Below are 25264 nucleotides of genomic sequence, written 5' to 3' on the forward strand. Positions count from 1 at the left end.
TAAGCTGTTAGGACTGCTTTTTCATTACGTTATTTATTTCTTCAGAGACCTAAGAAACGTTTGGGTTTGACTGCTCACTGTAAGAGAGTGGTTGTCAAATCTAAAGGTGCCTGTGGCGTTGGAAAAGAGAAAGTAAACTTATTTTTAAACAGTGTACTAATTACATTTTTAAGCAATATGCCCCCTGTGTTTTCAGGTACCTTTAAACTTAGTAGGTCCCCTTCTTAATTTGAAAAAAGTATAATAAAAACTATTTTCTCTATTTCTACCTCCTGTAAACTATAGTATGTTACACTTTTCAGATTAGCAATTGGACCCATAGCTTTAAATCAATAATTAAATTGCACTGATTGCTTTAAATCAATAATTAGAACTAAGAAATATATATACAAAATATAGTAGTGAGCTAATGACCTTGTTCTTCAAGCATTATGCTGCCCACCTATTTGACTTGAATTTACCAGTATTCCTGAGATAAAGAATTAGGCTGCAGCTGATACTTTGTACTATTAATTTAATATCTTTCTCATTCAGCGTATTATTTATATTAGACACACGATAAAGATTTGGTTTGAATTCACTCGAATACTCGGAAGCCCTTTCAGATAAAACTACATGAATCTAAATATTATACACTGTATGTATGTGTGCTATGCACAGGCTCATAATTCTTTGATTGCTTCCTTGCTTTCGAGTACAAAATTGACTGTTTCACTTTCTGCTTCACCTTCCTCAGACCTACAATGGGCTGTTTTTCCAAAGAACCCTTGAATAGTATTTAGAAATCACCATCTGGGTACTAGCAGCGCCTGTTGTTCCTTCACTGCCGTGAGTGTATGCGGATTGCTCCTGTTCAGATTTCACATTTCGTATTTTTTCCTATTTTCAGTTCACATTCGTATCTTAGCCTGAAAACTTGCACTCATGAATGAAAACAGAATCATTTAAAATTTTGAATGTTCAAATATTGGGGGACAAAACAGTACAATAAACACCACATATACTCTTCACTTAGAGTCACCCTCTGTTAACATTTTGCCGCACCCACTCTGTGTGTGTGTGTGTGTGTGTGTGTGTGTGTGTGTGTGCGCGCGCATATATACACACTTCCCTTTTGAAACCAAATGAGAGTAGGCTGCAGATATTTTACTTCTCTTCTGAACATACCAGCACACTTCTTTTAAGAACATCAGCGTTATTACCACCCCTCAGAAAATCATTACTTTATGTAACACTAACAGGCAATCCACGCACAAACTTCCCCAGTTGTCTCAAATATCCTCGTTACTTTTCCCTCGACTCTCATGTAGGATCTAAGCGAGGTTGACATTCTTATGTTTGGGTATTGTGTCTCTTTGGTCTCCCCCAGTCTGCTTCATTTCAGTGGTCTAGATTATTTTCTCATGACGGCACATCTTTGGATGAGTCTGTACCACTTACCGTGTAGAACGTCCCCATATTCTGAGTTCATTTGTTTTTCCCTGCGGTTAGGTTCAGCAGGAACACCTCAAAGATGATGTCATGGTCATTCCACTCTGTCAGATCAGGACCTGCATCTTGTTTGTGCCAGGCCTTGACCAGGTAGATAAGGTTGTAACCACCAGATATCTCCAGTATAAAGATACATAATCCCTTTGTAATTAACACTATTAATAAGTAACCTGTAGGGTGATGTTGCAAAATGTATCTTGTTCCCCAGTAGCTTTTAACCCAGTGGATTAGGATAATTGATGTTCCTTTCCTAAATCAGTAATTACATTGGGAGTTACAAATGGAATTTTTAATTTTGTCATTCTGTGCATATTTGTTAGCCAGCATTCTAATGTAAAGTAGAGCACTCTCCCAATCCCCACCCTTTTGTCTGTCTCTTAATGGACTTACAGTTTTTTTTTAAATTCAGTTGTTATACTCCATTATCATGTTTATTCTTTTTATGCTCATATTATCCCAGATTTGGCCAATGGGAATTCCTTCAAGTTGGCTTCTGTGTTCTTTTGAAATAACCCAGTTAATCTGCACGTCCTTGCATTCTGTCACAATAAGATGTCCCAGCCACACTTCATACATTTCTGCCTCAGACCCGGAACCGGTCGTTCTCTGAAGGGAGTTCTGGTTCTCTTAATTGGTTATTAGTGTTTAGAAACCAAAGTCTGTGTGCTGGGTATGTTGGTTGCTACTGAGGGTCATTGCTTCTATAACGCGTGTGTGTTAAGCATGTTAAGCTCTGCTTCAGCCTTTTGTTCTTTGTTCCTTTCAGCTGAGCAGAGTTCTGTTACATCAAAAGGTTTCCAGGGAATATTCACTGGAAAGTTAGTGACTCTTCATTTAATCCGTCGCCAGGATTTTTTACCTTGTCTTAGAATAAAGGAAATTAAGAATATCTTTTCTTTTCAGAGCTTCAGTGAAGATGTGTTCCAGTCTGTAAAGTCTTTATTGCAGAGTGAGAAGGCACTATGCAGTGTATCAGCAGAGGACTGTTTAAAGCAGGATGAACATGCCAATTTAACGGAGGTTTGACGGTTTGCTCTCTATACCCTTTCCTAATACAGCACAGTGTATTGTCATGTATCTTTGTAGAACTGCATGGCTATTTTTAGAATGCCTAAAATTTCTGCACATGAATACATGTGTGAGAAGTACCTGTTTTAAATACCTGCTAACATAATCGTCTTAGTGTATTATATTTACTGCATTTAATTCAGAGCACAGTTAATGCAGTGCACAGGCATTACCAACCACTCACCAGACACACAGCACTGTATTAGATGATTTCTACTCTGTTCAGTAATTGGGACTTTCATACTAAAATTTTCTACTCTGAAACAAAATACATACGTATTTCTTATATTCATTTTTTGGATTGTTGTTTTCTTGGTTGTTTAAATTTAGTGCTTTGATTCAAAATGGAAAAGTAGTGATACATTTATTTTGAAATTAAGATATTTACCACTTAAGGATGGGATGTACAACTTGCTCGTCTCTTTCTCTGTTGCATCAGTGTTTCCTGTCTTTGTTTGAATTTATTACTATAAAAAGGAGTAAAATTTTTTCAACAGTACAGCCATAGTCAATCAATACATTTATGTTACCAAAGAAGAGAAATAGGGTATTGGGTCCCTGAAGCTCAACCCTGATAAATATGTTAATTAAAAAATTTTTTTTCGAAATCAGTGTTCTAATGAAAAAAATCTCGAGTATTATTTTTGGGAATAATTTTCTTTCATATTCCTTGAGAAATTGTATTTGAAGTAGTTCCACAGGGTGATAAGCACAGCTTTCAGGCCTGTGGTGATCTCCTACTGGCGCCTTTTCTTCTTGCATCAGCTCAGTGCTTTGGCTCTTGGCTGTTCTCTTTGTTACCTTTTTTACTTTATTTTGGTAAAGCCAAGCCACTCCCAGTCTCTCCCGCTGCTGCCAAGGGTGACAAGTCTTCTGTGTCCTCTACCCTCAGACAGTTTTCCAGGCGTCTCTCTCCAGCTCCTTACGCAATGCCCCTCTGAGCCCACATTCCTTAATCAACGGGAAGTACAAACCTTTACTGGTACCTTCAAAACCCCATGCCAGCTTATTTCCTCTTTTGTATTCAGTAAAAGGAAACTTGAAAGAATAGAAGGGATTTCTGTCTCACTTTAGGGTATATATCTCCCCAAGTATCTTTTTAAAGAAAGGAAGGAAACTTGTTATTTGAGTGCCTCTTTGTTATTGAGTGCCTATGATGAGCTAGGCACTTTCCGCCACATTTTCTAATTAACCCTCAGAGCTGTGAGAGAGGTGGAGTGTTGCCTTAAGTTTTATAGGTGAGGAGACAGGCTCCTGCAGGTTAATAACTTACCTAGGCATCTGAAAATTAACTGCGACTTTTCTGTGAAGTAGTACCCATAATTAATGAGAATAAAGATTCTGGAATAATCTAAGATTCTGACTTGCTTTTGAATCATCAGAAAGAGATCAAAAGTATATTGAGTGTTGCTTTGTATTTTAATTATGCTGTTTTCCATTAATCCTTGGGAATTGATTATCTGTATTGCTGCCATTTAAGTATTTCATATTTTTAGTCACAGTACTTACTTAGTAGACAGTTCCCTAGTCTGTCTTCAAGTGGCCAGAATTTCTTCTTATGATGTCAAAGACATAAAGGGAATATAAATTTTTAAAGTAAGACTTTTTCAGGTTATAAAACTGTATGTATTCCATATAGAAAAGTAAGAAATACTGAGAGCATAAAAAAGAAAAGAACTATCATTAATCCTGTGAATTAAGAAAAAAAAAAACCATGGGGGCAAAAAGTAGAGAATGATAAGATCACTTATAATTCCATCATTGAGAATTAATCACTGCTTATAATTTGGTATGTTATCTTCTAGTATTATTTTCCATGCATATGTTTTAAAAAATAAGGTTGAAATTGTATGCATAGTCTCTGTCATTTTTCTGTAACTTGTTCTTTTTACTTAATAATGTGACATTTCCTCAAGCCATTAGATTTTCTTCAGAAATTCAATTTACAGAAACTTTTGCAGAGAAATCTATGTACAGGCATTGAAGGAAAGAACTGATGATGTCGCAGAGAATCAATCAGGAGGTAGCCTTGGGGGTACCACATTTAGGTTGGAAAGTGAAGAATGAAGAGGAGCTAGGCATGTAAACATGCAGAGAATAGAGATAGATGCAAGTTGAAGGGGCACCACTCTGAAGCCCTTAGACAAGAACATTCTAGCGTGTTCTGGACCCAGAAAGGGGGCCTATGTGTATGAATGAAAGTGAGGGAAAGTTGAAGGCACCAGAGCCTTGGGCGTTCTGTTAGGACTTTGCACTGAGAAGCCTGGAAAAGTTTTGACAGGGAAATGACCGGGTAATTCTTGGGGCAGGGGGGAGAGGATTGGTGCTCTGCTGCTGAGGAGTGGCAGCAGGGGCTGTGGAGAGAAGTGGGTATGTGTGGGATACGTTTGGGGACTAGAATTGATTGAACTTGCTAATGAAGTGGGTGTGGGGGAGGTTCAGGAACCTCAATTATGGAGCCAAATCGTTGGTGAAAAACCTTTTTGATCATCTTTGAAAAAATTAATCATCCTGTCCATGACAGCAGCATTTTAATGCTTTGTGTGCTTTTTTTTTTTTTTTCTGGTTCTCAGCTCTGTCAACAGTCTGAGACAAGACTTAAAAATTTTAATGAATCTTTATTCCTTTTTTTATGCAGGTCACATTTCTAGGTTTTAATGAAGAAACAGATGCTGCTCATATGCAGGTATGGTTGAGTTATTGAACTGGAAAGGGCGGTGAGAGATTATGTGGAACAAAGTTTAAGAGCATGGAAAATTTGCCTTTTTAGCCCCAAATTTACACTAAACTCTTCTGTTATCATTCCTATTTAAAGTTAAAAGATTTGACGTTTTGAGATCAATTTGTATGTGCCTTGGACATTTTCACTTTTAGTGTTTTCACTGAGTGTTCTTGTTACAGAAAGCAGTTTTAGGTTTGGAGACCACAGAAGTCATGTATCTGAGAAGGTGGCAAACCACAGGCTAACTTTTTCTCCATTCTGTCATAATGTAGAATGGAAGATTAATTTTTTTATTTTGATGTTTTTATAATCTCACTTTGGCATATTCTCATGTTTTTAATTGAGATAGCGTTAAATTTAAAAGATAAAATTTGTGGTATAAGATAATCACCTTTCACCCCCCTGCCATTTGGAAACCCCATTGTAATAACCAATCATTGTCAAGGTTAAACAGTGTCCTCATTTTCACTTTATAAGCCATCCTCTAATGTTGCACCCCTGAGCTTCTTACCAGTTTTGGATTTGAAGATTCCCAGGTCTCGAACTGTTCTTTTTTGCACAATAAACGCTTACTAAACACTTAAAAAAAAAAAGATAAAATTTGTAAAAAGTTATGATTAACCAGTGTAAAAATTTTAGTCTGTTTGATTTAGGCAGGTATTTATAGAGGGACTGACAGTTGAGATTAGGATCAGCAAAGGAAAGCTTCACAGTTATGTGGAGAGGAGTAGTTGAAGCTTGTGTGGATGTGGTAGGCATACTTTTTTTCACCTTGTACTGCTTCTTAAAATTTGTGATTGCTGTGTTTCCTTTTGTGGCAGTAAAGCATCTCCTAGTAAAAGAAGCAACACTGCATTATTTATAAAGATAATACCAGGTGATGGCGAATGAAGACTCTGCTGTGTGTCTTCATTGCGCTCTTGCCTGAAGGAAATAGTTTAGACAGAAGGCACGAGAGAATATATGGTCCCGAGAACGTAAGGCTGAAAGGAGAAGTATCTAGAGTATTTCTTTCATACTTTACTTCCTCTTTAAGAATTACTGATAAAACCACGTTTATAAAGGAAAATACTCTGTGAAGGGTCAGAGATGTTAATAATTCTTTAACTGGGCAAAACAGTTACATAAAAAGGGCAAATGAGAAGAAAAACAAAGGCATTTTGTTTTCCTTTACATCTTCATAAAATTTTTGGTAAAGTCTGATATAATACCTTAGAGAGGAAGGGCTGAAAAATAGACTTGGATTTTACAAATATGTAACTTAAGCTCCAAAGAAGTATGTTCTATAGGCAAGAATCCCATTTGAAAAATTCCGTGGTTAAACTTGAGGACTGCAGTTTGACATTTGCAGGTAAAAACTATTAAATGCTTAAATTGTCTTGGATGCGTGAGGTACTATGTAAAATTTTGTTACAGCTTGAAAGGCCATAGAAACAGTCATTAAAAATATTTTAGTACATTTTATTTTTGAGTTTTTAAAAAATTGATTGTGGCCAATAAACTGTGTATGTTAACTCTTATGAACTGGAAAATTTATTAACCAGTAGACCTTATGATTTTTGTGTAGGGCGACATTTTAGGGACTTTAACAAAAGTGTTATGTTACAGTGTTATTGTGTCATTGCTTCAAATTAGGATTTGGCTGCACTTTCTTTGGAACTTCCAGATCTTCTGAACTCACTGCACTTCTGCAGTCTAAATGAAAATGAAATTATTTGTATGAAGGATATAAATAAATCATCAGATATAAACAATGGTCCGCTAAACCAGGTAACTTTTATGTATTATTCCCAATGAGTTTTTGTTGGCAAATTTTACAGTGACATTTGATTTAGAGTATTAAACTTTTAAACGCTTGGGTGAAGTTTCTTTTTGTTTAATGCCATCTCAAAGAAATATGATTCATAAGAAATCTAACTCATACAGCTTTGAGTGAAGGGTAAAATTTTGGTTATAGCTTTAAATTAGATTTTCCATGTGTGAAGCTCTATAAGTGGTATGCAAGTACATATTAATTTTTTTCCTGAAAATTGATTATTTCTGGATTTCTTTTTTTTTTTAAGCTCTTTATTGGAATATAATTGCTTTACACTGTTGTACCAGTTTTTGAGGTACACCAAAGTGATTCAGCTGTATTTATACATATATCCCCATATCCCCTGCCTCCCACGACTCCCTCCCACCCTCCCTACCCCTGCCCTCTAAGTCATCACCCATCATCGAGTTGATCTCGCTATGTGATGCAGCAACTTCCCACTGGCTATCTATTTTACATTTGGTACTGTATATATGTCAGTACTACTCTCTCACTTCGTCCCAGCTTCCCCTTCACCCCTCCCCCACCCCATGTCCTCAAGTCTGTTCTCTACATCTGCATCTTTATTCTTGCCCTGTCACTGGGTTCATCAGTACCATTTTTTTTTTAGATTCCATATATATGAGTTAGCATACGGTATTTGTTTTTCTCTTTCTGGCTTACTTCACTCTGTATGACAGACTCCAGGTCCATCCACCTCACTACAAATAACTCAATTTCATCCCTTTTTAGGGCTGAGTAATATTCTATGGTATATATATGCCACATCTTCTTTATCCATCCATCTGTTGATGGGCATTTAGGTTGCTTCTATGTCCTGGCTATTGTAAATAGTGCTGTAGTGAACATTGTGGTACATGTTTCTTTTTGCATTATGGTTTTCTCTGAGTATATGCCCGGTAGTGGGATTGCTGGGTCATATGGTAGTTCCATTTTTAGTTTTTTAAGGAACCTCCAAACTGTTTTCCATAGTGGCTCTGGATTTCTTGAACTTCTACCTGTGGATAATTTTCCCCTCTTTTTTCCAGTTCCAAATTTATGTAAATATTGTGCTGTACATTTTAGAGAACATACTTTAACTCATTTTCTTGTTTAAAATATTCCATGTAAAATGGATATCTGAAGATTGTTCTTTACTTATAAACAAAAATGTCATCATTTCAGAGGGGTCATTAGTTTTATAACATTGAGCTTTTAGTTCTTTGCTAAGTGTTAAAATGTTGATAATACATCAGAGAAAAATACATTGCATGTTTTCCCTCCTGAAAATTGAACTAGTAGGTTTAAAATTTGGATTACTTACTCCCTGAAGTATAAAATACTACAATGATCGCTGTGAGATTTACAGATAAAGGTAGAACTACTCTCCTCATTTCCTTAATTCTTCCTTTATATTTACTTTGTTTTATTTGCTAGCATACAAGAGGTGATTAGCTATTTTATCTGATTTCTAGTTATTGTCAATATTTGCATTTTAAAAAATATGTGTGGAAAAAATCTGGTGACTTATTTTTAATCAAAGATATAAACATTATTATTATAAATTGAAATATTAGGTGAACTTAGGTAAAAGGAGGGGACGATTCTTTTATGCTAGAAGAGAATGTGGTATCATGCTGAAAGCTATAGGAAAATGGGATACAGAAAGACTAAGACCTGGTTCCTGTCCTCAAGCAGTTCACACGGTAGTTGGCGAAATAGGTTAATGATTAAGAAAAATCATAGGACTGGACAATAATACAGGAAAACATAATTGTCAAAGGACTGGATAGCAAGTTCTGTAACTGTAAGGAGATAGAATAGGTGGAATTTGAATATCTGGATAAGAGCAAGATGGGAGAAAAAGAGATTGGGAAGTGAGAAGTATTGTAGAGAAAGAATGAAGAGAAGAATTAAACATTACAAAATCAGGGAGCCTTTCAGGATGCATGTGTTTCTTTTCTTCTTTTTTGTTTTTTTAAATGAGATCGTATTAATTCTAGGCTTCATTTCCAGGTAATAGATCTTGTAAGTATAATATATTTTGAAATTAAAATTATTCTTATCATCTGTTATCTTTCCCAAGAGTCATCATCCCGGAATGCTTTGTGTCATGAGAGTGTCACCTACATTACCAAGACTCAGAATTGATTTTATCTTTAGTCTCCTAAGTAAATATGCTACTGGAATAAGGTACACCCTGGACAGGTGTTTGCATCAGAAGCACCGGCTTGAGGCCGCTAACGAGGATGATGACGACACTAGCCAGTCGGTGTCTTCCATCGAAGATGACTTTGTCACTGCTTCTGAGCACTTGGAGGAGGAAGAGACTTCAAAGCCATATAATGATGGTTTGTTCTTTACTAGATTTTTTCTTGAAGTAGGGAATTAAGGTTTAAAGTTCAGTTTTAAAAGTTTTAAGGCAGACATGTTCAGTTGAAATTGATTTTGAAATTTGATCAAGTTTAAGCATCTACACCTTTTTTTCTGATTGTCTGAGGAATCAATTTTCTTGTGATTTTTAAGTCCGTCATTATCTGGTTTTTATTTAGCTCTTTGTCTTCTCATTTAGGTAGTGCTGTTCAAGCACCGTTTCCCTTATTTAAGTGTTTGGAACATGCCTAAGTTCAAATTTGAGAAGAGTCAGCTGGCAGAAGTCTCCTAAATATTAGGAGAGTAATATGTGACAGTGTGCTAGGCATTGTGTAGACCAGGTATTCCTGGATGTGGGGTAAAATGAAAATATTTTAGTAAAGCATGTACTTGCTTTTAAGTGTGATTTGGGATGAATCCGTTAAACAACATAGTGTAGAAAATACACTACAGATAAGTATTTCATGCTTCAAGTCTACTTATTTCTATTGATTTAAATTAATTAAATTAAACAATTCTGTTCAAGAATAATCATTTTATTCATTTCTTGTAGGAATAAACATTCCTGCACTAAGGAGCCAGTGTGATGCTGCTTCACAGACTAGTTCTGGTCACCGTTTAGAAACCCATGATTTCAGGGTTCTGGTTGGCTCTGGGCGGCAGAAGTCATTGGCTAAACCTTCAGCTTCTTTAATAAATATTCTGGGACATAAAGAACTGCCTTCCGTGAAAACTTCAGTCACGACATCAATTTCTGAGCCGTGGGTCCAGAGGAGTTTCTATAGATCGTCTACTGCCTCAGATAAAGATAGGGATGCGCAGAAACAGTTGTTTTCTTCTTCTCCTGCCTACTCATCTGAATCAGAGTGCTCAAGTCCAAGTCCTGTTATCTTCTTGGATGAAGAGGGATATCAAAAAAGTTTAAAAGCAAAACTTGAGTTACCTAAAATTCCTGTGATGAAAGATGATATTGAGGATTCAGACTCAGAAGTAAGTGAGTTTTTTGATAGTTTTGATCAGTTCGATGAACTAGAACAAACTTTAGAGTCTGCTTGTCCATTTCTAAAAGATCCCGCCATAGGGAAGACATCACAAAAGAAAGGGCACAAACCTGAAAAATTGTGTTCTGTAACTACTACTATGAATCCTCAAAAATTCAAGTTTGATCGTCCAGCTCTCCCAGCTAACGTCAGGAAGCCAACCCCTCGTAAGCCAGAGTCCCCTTACAGCAGCCTGTGCGATGCTCCAGATTCTCCCCGCCCAGTGAAGGCTTCGGGGGAAGACAGTGGTTTGTTTAGCCCTATTCGATCCTCTGCTTTCAGTCCTCTTGGAGGCTGTACTCCTGCTGAATGTTTTTGCCAGACAGATACTGGTGAAGATAGGATTCATGAAAATCATGATTCTGTTTATTACACCTATGAAGATTATGCAGATAGCCTTTCATGTGAAGTACTGGGCTCGGTTTTTCATACCCAACATGTTGATGCAACATCCAACATTAATAGTGTTAAAAAGGGAGAAAATAAAATGATAGCTCTTAAGCATGGAAGCCTTGATCAGAAAAGTAAATCTAAAAATAAATCCTCCATGATTAAGGATAGCATTCAGAAGTTTGCAACAGATCTTGTGGAGAAAAGTTTTGGCAGTGCATTTAAAGACTTGCAGAAAGGAGTCTCTTCATGTACCAGTGCTTTGTGCCAATTAGCCATCAGATTGACGTCCTCCGTTTTTCAGATGGCATTTAATGAGCTGAGAAGGCAACGTGCGTTTTCCCTGAAAGAACGTGCCATTAGTGGTCTGGCTAATTTTTTGGTGAGTGAAGCTTTCGCAAATGCTTTAAAAGATTTACAGTATGTAAAGAAGCAGATCTTCACAAACACCGTTGCTAGGTTTGCTGCGGATCTTGCTGAAGAACTTGTTTTTGAAGGCATCATGGAAGTGTGTCAGTTTTCGTATCCTCCAACACCTGCATCTCCACAGGGTCGGTCATTTGACTATGAAGACAAAGTAGTGAAGTCCTATGCAAAAGATCTGTCTGAATCTGTAATACAGGAAGCGTTCATTGAGCTGTCTCAAGCTGATGTGACCTTCACAACAAAGGCAGCAGTTAGTGTTTCCACAGATAACATTAAGTATGTGAGTGCAGAAGATGTAGTGCCACCGTCACAGACGTCTACATTTTCCCCTACTTTCAACAGTCAAACAGCTATGGTGACAAAACCAGTGCAGGAATATAAAAAGGAATACACAGTACAACAGGCCTTGTTTTGTACTTCTGGAATTGTTACTTCTATACCAGTGCCCTTGGCAGGAAGTGCCCTTCTCCCATATCATATTTCATCTAATGTGTATCAGGCAAAATCTCATCCATCCTCTGAAGGTAATTTGAATGGTGATCCTACCCAAGCAGGTGTTGCCACAAAAAACAAAGAAGAGGAGGTAGCTTGTCTCAGGAATATTTGTTTACCTTCAGAACACCATCCGGGTAACCAGAATGCTGTTAAACCAACTAATGATGATATTGAATTGAAAAGCTCTTCAAAATTAATGAGTGATCCTGTGATGATTAGCAATTTTTCTGCGGCAGTGGTGCATACAATAGTAAATGAAACTTTAGATTCAGTGACATCATTCAAAGTTACAAGAACAGCGGATGAAAACACAGATTGTTTAACTAAAACAGTAAAGGGAAAAACCCCTCCTTTCCACTGTGCTCAATCAACACTGAAACAGAGTGAGGCCAGCAAGGGCACATTCGCTGATCAGTTATCTAAATCCATTATTAAACATTCCATAGACAAAAGCAAATCAGTGGTCCCAAGTGTAGATAAAAATGTGCACCACAAGGAAGGCTTGCCTATTCCTGGAGACGAGTCACAGTTGACCTTGGAAAAGTTCCCCAAGTTTCTTGAGGCTCAAGAACATTTAACTCACTATTCACTTTCAGAAGGAAAGGACTGTGTTCTGGAATGTAAAGGTTCTATGGCTCATGGATTTTCTTTAGAGACACCACCACCTTGTCCAACTGCAGCAGGTCAGAAACTCGATTTGAAGGAAATGGCCAAGGACAAATCCATGAAAAAGCATAGTTTGAATGATACAGCACTTGAGCCCTTGCCTTTTGGGCAGGAAAACCCTTTGCCCCATTCACATACTTTCTCATCCACAGTGCTCACATGTACAGACGATTTGCACTCGGAAGATAAACAGAAAATCCGAGATGGGAATGTAATACCTGATACTCCTCCCTCAACCCCTCTAGTCCCATCCCAGGCTGCTTCTGAATGGGACATCAGGAAGTTAACCAAAAAGCTCAAGGGGGAATTAGCAAAAGAATTTGCACCCGCTACACCACCTTCTACACCTCACAACTCGTCTGTCGGCAGTTTGTCTGAAAATGAACAGAATACCATAGAAAAAGAAGAGTTCATGTTGAAACTCATGCGATCTCTTTCAGAAGAAGTTGAAAGTAGTGAAGGTGAAGAGCAGCCAGAAGTGGATGTGAAGTCAGAGCCCTCGGGGAAGAAAGTTCAGTTTGCAGATGCCTTAGCGACACACATCATTTCTCTTGCAACTGAAATGGCAGCTTCCCATTTGGATAATAAAATAATTCAAGGACCCAAGGTTAAAAGCCCTTGCTTAAATGTGCAGAGTCAAAGAAGTGTATCGCCTACATTTTTAAATTGCTCAGATGAAAATTTACAAACATTATGCAGTTTTGCAGGTGATATGGCAGTGGAAGTCATTACAGAAGCTGAAAAAATAGCAAAAGTTAGAAGTTATATGCTTTTCAGGCAGAAGAGGAACAGTTACGTTGATAGTGACCAAGACTGTAGATCAGAAGAGAAGTTGGATACAGAGGCTGTAGCACCTCTGGGAGAAATAGATCCGTTTATTCTTTCATTACCACCGAGTTCTTGTCTGTCAGGTCTGACATATAAGTATCCCAGCTGCGAGAGTGTGACAGATGAGTACGCAGGTCACGTAATCCAAATACTAAAACAGGAAGGTGGAAATAGTGAGTTAATAATGGACCAGTATGCCAATAGACTTGCTTATCGTTCTGTGAAGTCAGGATTACAAGAAGCAGCTAAGACAGCCAAAGTGAAGTGCAGCTCACAAGTGTTCCCTGTGCAGAGCTCACAGGTGAAAACCAACGATGAACTGTTACTGTTCTTAAGTAAAGAACACCCGCAAGAAGTAGATAAAAAAAGACAAAGAAGTGTGGGTTACCTTCATAAAAACCAGACTTGTGAATGGACATGGGATACAGGAAGAAACGAGTGCTCGGAACTGTATAGTTTTTCAACTTCTCTCGCTCACAGCATCACAAGAGATGTTAAAACAGAGCTGATGGCATCTACAGTTGGCTTGCCAAAATCCTTACCGGATTCTTGCCCTTATGAGAAAAACGGATGTGACAAAGATGCTGAGTCTCACGTTGAGCCAGAATTTCCCAAGTCTCTTCAGCCTTCGTCGCAAAATCACAGATTTTCCCACAGTACAGGCAGCGTGAGTGGGTGTGGTTATGGAGAGACTGTTGTTCATGCTATAGAACAGTATGCTAACAAGGTAGTAGTTGACACCTTAGAGTTGAGTTTAGGATCTGCAGTTCTCCGCGTGTCTGAGACCGCAGAAGTGGCCGACAGGGTCACTTACGCGGAGAAGTCGTCACCTCTGGTAAGTCAGGCTTGCAGATGTTGTGACCGCAGAGAGCTCCATGACTGCACTGGAAATTCACCTCCATGCTTTCCCAGACCGTATTCACTTGCTAATAGTAAGCCAGTTTCTAATTCAAAATTTAGCAGCTACTACCAGAAATCTAGAATTTTTCATCTCGATGTCCCTCAAATTCACGTTGATCTTGATAAGAAGACAGTGCTCGCTGAGAAGATAGTTGCGGAAGCGATTGAAAAGGCAGAGAGAGAGCTGAGCGGTACCAGTTTGGCAGGCGATAGTGGAATTGGACAGGACGGTGTCAGCTTTGCTGAAAGCCTCACCACGGAGATCTTGACATCGGCAATGATGAATGTTGGACAGGCTGTTAGCGGGTAAGTTTCCGACTTCTTTTGGGTCTTGCAATGACGTGAAAAGTTAACTTGATCATTTGTGTCTTAAGTCCTCTTCAGAAAGATACGATTATTTTTAGTCCTAAATTAACAGAAAATGTTCCCTGTTACATTTGTGTATTGTTTTATATTCTGCCTGTTACTCTCATAGGCACTGTCTCATTACCCCACAACAGCCCTTTGAGGGAAGGAAGGTATGAATCATTTACTGAGCTGGAAGGTGAGGCTTAGAATGGATACTCACCTTGCCCAAGTTTACAAAGCTGTGCAGTAGGTAAAGTTGAATCAAAGAAACAGCCGGAGAATTTTATATAGCAAATATTGAGTATCACCATGTTAATGTACTACTCTGAGATTAAATTTTTATTTCTGTTCACAGAGGTACGTTTTCTTGTAGAGTGTGATTTAACCAAACTGCTGTGAAGAAAGCAAAAATTCTCCAAATATTTCCACTCCTGCCATCACTCCTCTTGATAGGCCACCATCTAGGGGGACAGTTCTTTCTGAGAGTCCCTCAGTGTTCAGTAACCGTGCCTTGTGCTCAGTGATACTAACACCTTAGTTAGAACTTTCACTTTTAAACCTTTCTCCCTGGGAAAACAGCAGGACCAACTTGTGTTATTAGTGTTCGTAAGATTATTTTTGTTAGTCTCATGGAAAGAGAAAATTTCTTGCGTTGAGGAATGTAATTGAGCCACATGATAACCCTGGACTTTTTAGTAGCTTTTGTTGAAGCTGTGACAAGCACAGCCTCTTTTCTTAGCCACCTTTTTTTTTTAAAATAAATTTATTCATTTATTTACTCACTGGCTGCGTTGGGTCTTTGTTGCTGCGCTCGTTCTCTAGGCTTTCTCTAGTTGCGGCGAGTGGGGGCTACTCTTTGTTGTGCTGCACGGGCTTCTCATTGTAGTGGTTTCTCTTATTGTGGTGCATAGGCTTCAGGAGTCGTGGCACATGGGCTCAGTAGTTGTGGTGCACGGGCTTAGTTGTTCTGCAGCATGTGGGATCTTGGACCAGGGCTCGAACCCGTGTCCCCTGCATTGGCAGGCAGATTCTTAACCACTGTGCCACCAGGGACGTCCCTTTGGCCATCTTAAAATAGGGAGATGCAGGGAGTTAGTGCTGGGAGTGTGGGTGGGCAGCAGCAGGTGGGCATCCCATGCAGTTTTGAATAGATAGCAGGAAGCAGCTCTGACAGAGTAACATTTGAGCCAAGAGCCAAAGGTGAAGAGAGAATAAGTTAAGTGGGAATCAAAGCAAATGGGGTTCCAGGCAAAGGAGCGGGGCTGTGCGTGTTGGGGCAACAGTGGCTAAAGCGCGTGGGCCAGGCAGAGTAGGAGACCGGTGGTGGTTATGAGAGGCTGTCATGCCAGGTGTACGTTATAAGGATTTGCACTCTTATTTTGATTGATGAGAAGCCACTAGAAGGTTTTGACCAGAAGACTAACATTGTCCTTCTTCATGTTTAAAAATATGGGGCAAGATAGGGGTATGGGGGTTAGGAGATACAAACCACTGTGTGTAAAATGAGCAGCAAGGGTAAATTGTGCAGCACAGGGCAACGGTAAAGCCATTATTTTGCAATAACTTTAAATGGAGTATAATCTGTAAAAATATTGAATCACTATGTTGTACACCTGAAACTAATTTAATATTCTAAGTCAACTATACTTCAATAAAAAATTAAAATATCACTTTAAACCATTACTCAAGAATAAAATGTAGAAGGGGCAAATACAATAATTGAACAGCAAATGACATTTCTTGTGAAGGTGAAATAAAAATATAAATGTCTTTCCATTGAGAAAAAAGTGGGAGAGGTTATGATCCATGCTCAAGATCTTGAAGAGATTTGGCTAGTTTGACAGTACTAGAATTCCTTGGACTACTTTTTTTTTTGTTCTTAAAGCCAGAAAAGGGGTAATTTTTGGTAGAAATAAAAATACCGTCTCACAAAGCAGATGACAAGCTTAGGAACTTGTCCCTGTTGAAAATATGAACTGCTTTAAAGAGAATTTAAATAAGTGATACACTTGGGATGGATCCATTGTAGATGAGCAAGGTAGGTTAGGGATGTTGTGTGGGTACCTCAGTTAACTTTGAAAGTAGTATGTTCTGCCACATCTCTATTAGCAGACACAAAGGGTTAGATGGACCACTGGTCTAACTCTGAATATCATTTCTCGTTTTTATCATCTTTACCATCAAATGGATAGTCCTGTAACTCAGATTCTGATGCTTTTGGACTTTCTTTTCTTCTTTTCTTTTCTTTCTTCCTTCCTTTCTTTTTCTTTTTCTTTTTTCTTTCAGTCCAAAAGAAGTAGAAGACTTTCAGTCAGCTGAGTCTTTTGGTAGCCAGCAGATGAATCTCAGCATTGGTGATGATAGCACTGGTAGCTGGTCCAATTTAAGTTTTGAAGATGAACACCAGGATGAAAGCAGCAGTTTTCATCACTTAAGTGAAAGGTAACTATGATTTTGCATGTAATTGCATAATTTAGGTGCTCAGACCTCAGAGGGAAGCTATAAAGTTACATTGAGTCTAATTTTAAAATTCTTAATTGGAAAAGCTACCATTATTTTCAGAGTGTATTTTATTATTCACAATATATTTTTAATGGTTTTGTTGTTTATTAAATGTAGTAATAAGGTGAGCTAATTTTCTTTGAACGTGCCAGTAGTTGGTTTGAAAAATACTTCATACATTTGATTTCAACCCTTTAAGCTTTACTTGGACTTCTCATGAATTTTTGAGGGAAAATTTTTTTCTCACTTTAAAGAGGGTACTTTTTTTTTTCTTCAAAGGATAGAAAAAAGAACAGTTACCTGTAAAAGGCATCAAAATGGCCCTGTAATTTTCTTGATATTAGTTACAGTAGTATCTTTTGGGGGGAAGGATTCCTTACCTGTCCATTCAGGAACACTGTATCTTGAGTATTTATACTTGAATGACTGAAAATACATAAACTCATTACAGAAATATGGTTTTGTACAGCAGAAGGCACATCACATTTTCTCAGTTAACTTTGTTCTTAAAAACAGTTTTGGAATATTTTATTAACTATGATATCGTTGTTTCTTATATTCTTAACTCTGTAAAGGCCTTCCTGACTACCCTATAAAATGCCATAAAATCTTTATCTACATTAACTGGTAACTTGGAAATAATAAATACTGCCCATAGCTGAGCCTAGGGAGAGGGAGGGTTCTTCGCATACATGCTTCCAGTTTCGCACACACATGGAAAGGGCCCTGTAGGCCTTCCGTAGAAGAGGCCTTTGGAATGGACTTACCAGGAGTGGGAGGTAAGAGGTCTATTGGAAGAGAGGATGAGGAAGCATAAGGCAAGGAAATGGCTTTTCACCTGTTAGAATACGTCGTCTCAGAGTATTTTGTTTGATGCTTAGATTAACCAGTAAATATTAATATTTTTACAAAGTATCTAGTTTGTCATAGTTTCTTAAAATGTGATGTAAACCACCAATATTTTACAAAATCTAAATCCAAAAAAGGCAGTCTTTAAAACTGGTAGCAGAAAGTGGGGGTAATATCACAGATCATCATTTGGCCCATCCCATAACTTTAGAGTATTAACACTTAAATTCTTCTCTCATCTTTGAGAAGCAGGCTTCTAGGATTTCAGTTGGGGGGACTGACGTTTTTGCTTACAGAATCCTGATGTTAAAGTGGGAGAACAAGGGTTAGAAGCTAGTGGCATGAAGAGACTGTAGCTGAATGCTGGCTATGGAATGTTATCTAATTTGATGAAAAGAGGGAGGCGCCTAGCAGGGCCTGACTGTCGTTGGTTCTTCCTCTTCAGCATTATTTTCTTAGTGATGTAGAGCACTCAGTATTTGTGAGTGATTCCAGACAAAGATGGAAAGGTAATCCCATTAACAGGACCAAGGTTCAAAAAGACCTAATCAGGCTGAGGCTAAACTAATTACATTTAACATGGGTGAATACATTTAGGGTCAGAAAATTAATTATTTGAATTCAAGATGGGGAAAATGTGACTTGATAGCATTTTGTCAGAAAAACACTTTGGTTTTAATTGACTGTAGAATTAATAAGAACTAATGATGCTGTGTGGACTTAAGGTTCAGCACAAAGAACAACTTAGTGGGATTTATCCAGGGTTGGTGGTGTGCTTGCCTCCCAGAGATTAAGATTCACTGGGTCATTGGAGGGTCTCAAGAGTCTACGTGCTTGATAAGTGCCTCAGTTGATTTTAAAGCAAGTGATTCAGAGACCACACTTAAGATACATGGCTTTAGTGTGGAAATGGGAGAGAATTTTAACTTTGTAATTTTTTCTGTGCTTAATCATTATATTAATAGAAGTAAATATGGTGTTTGGGCTCATTAATGTTCTCTTTCTCTTTGGCGCACAGCTGTCTATCCATTGTGTTTTTCCATATTTTCTCATTTTTGGTTTGTCTGACAACACACTACATGGGCAGAACTCTGGTTGGTTTAATGGTTTTATAATAGAGCTATGTTTGTTTGAATGTAATGTTGGAAAGACACTGATCAGTTTTAACTTTTATTCTGTTATGCATTACGGTTTGTGACAGTTTGATTGTGCTAGAGTTAATATGGATGTGTTAGTTACCGAGATGGCCTGGAAACTATTTAGAACTTTTAAATAATCATCCCCTTTTTTGGTAGCCTTGTCAACATTTATTGATGCATGAGAGATGACTTTATGTTAATTCATATTTTAGAACCAAAATTTTGGTTTGTGTGAATATTAATTTTTATAATTGTCTAGCCTAATATGGGGTAGCTGCTTATCACTGCAAACTAATGTGCTTACTAATTATTTTAATGATTAGAATTTTTTAAAAAATTGCATGTTTAGATTTTAATCTGAAAAACGGAATTTAGTTTTGTTTCTGAACGCAGTTGCTTTTTGTGTTGTATCGCTTTGCCGCACTTGTAGAATGTAGTTGCTTTCTTCTTTTGATTAGGTAGTGTAAGAAGATGTCTCTGTGTGGTGCAGTGACTGGCTGATCAGACAAGGGTGATGCTTGATTAGACCTTGGTTATTCAATATTCCGAAGAAAATGTATATTATTTGCCACCTACTGAATTATACATAATGTGTGAAATGAGGGTAATTGACATAATATGAGTATTTTAAAGACAGAAGACAGCTTTTCTCCCAGCAGTTAGAAAAGGTCTGTTTTCACTGTGTTCCGGTGTCTGCCATCCCGTCCCTTTCCCCATCCTCTGCTCTTACCCTGGCCCATCACTGTTTGCATTATCTAAAGACTCGACAGAATGTTCACCTGTGGTTTTTTGTTTTTAAACCTTATCCAAACTGAGGACCATTGGCTTTTTACAAATTATATCCTAAGCTTTGCCATAGACATTAATTTCACTGTGAAACTTTTTAGTTTATGCATTCGTTTTCTGTCCTAAAAGTCACTGTTTGAATCTGTGAGATAAATATAAATTTAGAATAATTTCCATGAACTTTTGAGGACAAGTAAGGAAACTCCCAGAACTCTGAAGCTGTCAGATACCTTGTACAGTAGCAGTGATGATCTTTAGGTTGCTGCACCCACTGTGGCAGCTTCAGAACATCCGCAGTTAGCACTGATGAACGCTCTTCCAAGGAAAACCAGGGTCATTTTTACCATTCATTTTCTAGTTCAGCTCTGTTCTTTTCTTCCTCTGGCAGTAATGGTAACAGCAGTAGCTGGAGCAGTCTTGGTTTAGAAGGAGATTTGTATGAGGACAATTTATCCTTTCCAACATCAGACAGGTTGGTCCAGTCCAAAAACCTAAACACTGATGAGTCTTTCACCACTAATGCATGATATCATATTCTTAAAAGAATGTGGGTACAGTGCCAATATGTATCAACCTGCTTTTCTCCTGTATTTTGACATGATTCTGCTTGATAAATTTACATCTAATGAAAAAATTCAACTGTGCTAAGATATGACTGACATCTAATTGCAAAATGTGTTAATTTTATGCATGTGTTGCACTGCTTGCTATTTGATTCTACCAATCACTGTTTCATTAAAAAGAGCTTGCTTCCTACAGGATTTCTGTTGTTTTGTTTTGGTTTTTTGTTTTTGTTTGCAGTTTTATTTGTAAGAAAGGTGTAGAAAAAATGCATTTTTACTATTAAAAAATATACAAATGGCATCAGCAGAAGCATTAATAAATAATTATTCATGGCATTCTGTTATATTCAAATGCTGTGTTATCTAAAACCAAATTAGAATATTTCGGCTTTAAATTATTTTAAATTAAATTTTATTATGTAATCACTTGATGCTGTGTATATAGTCATGGTCAGGTAGAACTCCTCAGTTATTGATAACTTACCTTTAGGTATCATTTGCAGTTGAGATTTTAACATGAAATGGTGTGAGAAGCAAAGCTTCCTTTTTATTGTCATTTCTCCCCTTTTTAAATGTCATATGTCATATTGTAACATTCATTTTTTACCACATTTTTAGAATTGGCTTCAATACCATTATTAATCACAACTTCTTTTTTTTAACTGCTTCTGCTACTTCATTCCGTAAGTGATGGGCCGGATGATAAAGGTGAAGAGCATGAGGATGATGTAGAAGGTAACTGACAGTTTGTTTTTCAAAGTGTGTGTTTTTTTGTATAACGTCCTTTAGAAGAGTCTTTCATGTTTGTGCATTTTCATCAGATAGGCGCTGGGTTTTAACAAATCAGGGTTTTTTATGTTACAAACCAGGGTATTCTTTTTTGTTTTGTTTAAATTCATTGATTTGTTTGCTGTAAGATTTTACTAGACTTGGAACATTAAAACAATACAAACATGAAAAAAAAGACAATAACCTATATGAAGTCAGATCAAATGGGAAATACTAACTGAAGGCTTTTAATAATAACTGAAAGGGCTTCCTAGGTGGCGCAGTGGTTGGGAATCCGTCTGCCAATGCAGAGAACACGGGTTCGATCCCTGCTCTAGGAAGATCCCACATGCCGCGGAGCAACTAAGCCCGTGTGCCAAAAAAATAATAATAATAATAATAATAACTGAAAAAAAAATCATTTTACATTTCACAATGGTATTTTTTTCCCTTCCCTTTTGGTTATTAATGTCTTTGGGGATCCCTTCAATTACAGTATTATTTATTTAAACTATTCAATGTAACTTGAAATAATATTCATTAGAACACACTTTGATTTATTTTTAAATTGTTTTCCATTAAAATTAGAAAAATTTGTAATTAGAGTAGACCCAAGAGAAGTTCTTGTCCAAATTTCTTATTGTACAGATAGTAAAGTAATTGAAAGAAGAGGAAATATTCCAAGTCAAGATATTCTTGAACTGATGTATCCAGTGTCAGATCCTTTGTTGAGCAGTTTGTGTTGATTGCTTACCTAAGGAAGTACTCATCAGTGTAAAGACCGAACTGCTTTAAAAGAATTATTCAGTTATTTGAGAGAGAAATTCATGATAATGTCTTCATATAATTATCTTTTTCAAAATATAAAATTCTTACATTATGAGATATAATTTATTATATCACATCAGTTTGTTTTTGTCAATCTTATATAAATCAGTAAGTAAAAATAAAAAGATATTTTGAAATCAATTCCTTCCCTCAATTCCAGTCTTAACTCACATATATACTTGAAGAAAATATCCATTTCTTTCTTTAATGAACATGGTTCCAAATATGTAAATACTAGGTACTGTTGGTCACAGGCTGTTCAATATTTTTTTCGTAAGTAGGAATAAACTGAGAGGTTAATTATATGTAGATATGTCATTACTCAGCTTTTGAGAATATAGTCATCTCTCATTATATAGAAAATCGTAGCTAACTTTCAAATTTGTTAATGTAGAAATTGGTAAATTAGGAGATGGATTGATGTGGATTTATAAATGATGCAAAATTATGGAAATCCTAAGACAAATTTCATTTTTTTTGTTATTGTTTGTAGTTGCAGGATGTCAGTTCTTTCTCTTTTCACTAGGGTTGAATAACCTCTCCAAAGAGAAGTCACTCTTAGGCCAGGCAACCAGGAACCCTGAACTGAGAAATCCAGTGGTACAAGGAACCTTTCAACCCCATGACCTCTGCGGAATTTACATAATGGCCCAAAGACTATGTCTGGTACCTTCGTGCACCAGACCCATTTTTGATTGAGAGTCAGAGGGGAGAGAGGAGGGAAATGAAAATACACTTATATTAAGAGAATAGTGTGGACCAGTTTTTTTAAATGAAAAATTTTAGGGGCCAGTACGAACCCTAAAAATGATTAGTAGTGGTTAGAATGCCCTGCAAAGTGTAAAAAAAGAATCAGGGACATTCACCAACAAATGTCCCTTACTGGTGCGAATTGGTGCCGAGTCTGCCCGCATGCCCCACTGCTGGCCTCTTGTGTGGGAGGCCCAGGCCTCAGCACTGCTGATTGCTCAGCCGCCACTAAGCAGCAGTGTTAGACACATGATATTGGTCCACAGGGCATTAGTTTTATAGTCAACAGGGATTCATGTTCTACGTTGAAATCATAATTTTCATTAAAAAAAATAAACTTGAGAGCAGTGTCTTATTTATAATAGGGGTGTACCAGAAAATTCCCTGGTTTGGCTTTTGGGAGGTAAGTGGTTGCATATGGTATTATTATTATTATTTTTGTATTTTGCCTAAAAAGTGAAGTGATTTAAGAGTGTGGAGCCAGACTGCCTGTGTTTATATCCTGGCTCAGCCATTTCCCGGCTGTGAGCCTCTGGATCTCTCTTTGCCTCAAGTCCCACACCTGTAAAATGAGATGATAACAGTTCCCTCCTATTAGGGTGCAATAGAAGTAGTCACTGCTGCTGCTGTTTCTCTTAGTTCAGAAAGCTTTCTTTAAGTCCATTTAATATATTTGAGGTTTTTATTTGTGTTTTATTTATATTTTGATTGTAATTGTAGCATTTTAGTTTTTTGTTTGTTTTGGGGGGTTTTTTTGGCTTTACCTGTAGATTATATTTTGACACAAATTAATGGCATTTGTGAATTGCCTCTTGAATTCAGTACTTCAGAATAGAATTTTGCATTTGTGCCATCACAAATGATCAAGGCTATGCCTTTGTTTTAGCATTACTTTGCCCTTTCAAAGTAATACTTTAGTTGATGTTACGGTGCAGTTAAGAAAAGATGAATTTTTCCCCAGAATTCCTTGGAATCTTAAGAAATGGAAAATGCTTATATATCCTTGGAAACCAGAGTACTGAGAGTTGAATCGATGAGTTTCACTTCATATCGTTTCAATTTAAATATTAGGTTCGGAGCAAGATGCAAAGACTCTTCTACTAGTTACGAATGTTGACATGGAGCCGTGCACAGTAGACCCCCAGCTACGGATTATTCTTCAGTGGCTTGTTGCCTCTGAGGCCGAAGTTGCAGAACTTTATTTTCATGACTCTGCAAAGAAGGAGTTTATACAAGTGAGTACCTATCTTATAGGTGGTTGAGAGGACACGGTGTATGACGTTCTGTGTCACATGATTGATCTGATAAGATACCCATTGATAGAAAGTGGGTAGATGCTCAGGTGGTCGAGTCCCGTGTCTGGGCTTAGGTATCCTCTGCCACTCTTTAGCAGTGTCACCTTGGGCAGGGTCACCAGTCTCAGTCTCCTTATCTGTACTATGGAAATGAGTATAGAATTTACTTTGCAGAGGTTCGTGAGGATTAAATATAATACTGTAAAAAAATGCTTAATCTAGTGCCTGGCACATTTCTTTAAGTTCTCAAAGTTAGGTGCCTTTAATAAGCATTTCATGTGTTCATATGCAAAGATTGAGTTATTCTTTGCATTTAATTGATTCATAATTGTGCCTAGTAATTAGTATGTCTCTCCTGTTAATCCAGTTACATTAGTATGAGAAGTTAGCATAAGCAAAAACCATTAAACCTTTGAACATTAATAAGGGACAGTGGTTCACTTTGAGCATTTAATAGGATTCTAATAATAAAACATTCAGATTAGATGCACTAATGGCATATTTTTATTGATAACTTACTGTGTGCCAAGTACCTTATTAGTCAAGATTTTTTAGTTTATAGTCTTAAGGTTTTTGTCCAGGAATTTTCCTCATCAGAACTTTGGTTTAATTTTACTATGTGATACAGAGTAGTCCAAAGAGTAACCAATGTAAGATGATCTATGATAACAAAAAAGGAACAGTCAAGTTACTCTTGATTCCTGGTTCAGAATTTACAAAGATATTGTTGAAAGAAGTATCTGAAAAAGATATTATGTCAAAAAATTTTTTTTGTATTTTGTTGTTTTTATTTAGACTTCTTGGATTTTTCCAGTATAGGTTTCTGTTTTGAGGCAGAAGGAGAAAATAAGACAGAAAGGGGGGCTCAGGGCATGAGTTGTCAAAGAGAAAGAATGAGTAGGGAAAGTATTAGAACTGACCTTAGGGAGGCAGACATTTTCAAGTCATTTAGTCTTGGATGAACTGAGGGCTAAGAAAGCCCTTACGCAGAGCTGAGTGTAAAGGTGCTTGGGGTAAGGGAACCTCATCCCCACATAACCTAAGAAAACATGCTTGCAGTTCCTCAAAAAGTTAAACACAGCATGATCATATAACCCAGCAGTTCTACTTCCAGATGTATACCCAAGAGAAATGAAAACATGTGTCCATGGCAGTGTTATTCATAATAGGCCAAGAGTGGATATATCCTAAACGTCCATGAACTGAGAATGGATGAATAAACGTGGCCTATCCCTGCAGTTG

At 37.3% G+C, this 25264-nt stretch overlaps 1 protein-coding gene across 7 annotated transcripts in view; it reads left to right on the forward strand.

Moving 5' to 3' along the window:
• Positions 1-25264, forward strand: part of AKAP11 (A-kinase anchoring protein 11) — a 45175-nt gene that overhangs the window by 14877 nt on the left and 5034 nt on the right. Inside the window, exons 3-12 of one of the 7 annotated variants that reach the window (XM_057707268.1) lie at positions 2395-2511; positions 5198-5245; positions 6917-7051; positions 9163-9427; positions 10003-14500; positions 16829-16984; positions 20207-20290; positions 21070-21116; positions 22471-22643; positions 23799-23956. In XM_057707268.1, the coding sequence (XP_057563251.1) occupies positions 2395-2511; positions 5198-5245; positions 6917-7051; positions 9163-9427; positions 10003-14500; positions 16829-16984; positions 20207-20290; positions 21070-21116; positions 22471-22643; positions 23799-23831 (5556 nt within the window). In that variant the 3' untranslated portion in view covers positions 23832-23956. Of the gene's footprint in view, positions 1-2394; positions 2512-5197; positions 5246-6916; positions 7052-9162; positions 9428-10002; positions 14501-14669; positions 15273-16828; positions 16985-20206; positions 20291-21069; positions 21117-22470; positions 23963-25264 lie in introns of those variants that run through there. The other 6 variants (XM_057707265.1, XM_057707269.1, XM_057707267.1 and 3 more) reach the window with 6 other exon arrangements.

The sequence above is a fragment of the Hippopotamus amphibius genome, chromosome 14, assembly GCF_030028045.1.
Source record: "Hippopotamus amphibius kiboko isolate mHipAmp2 chromosome 14, mHipAmp2.hap2, whole genome shotgun sequence".
Taxonomy (NCBI): domain Eukaryota; kingdom Metazoa; phylum Chordata; class Mammalia; order Artiodactyla; family Hippopotamidae; genus Hippopotamus; species Hippopotamus amphibius.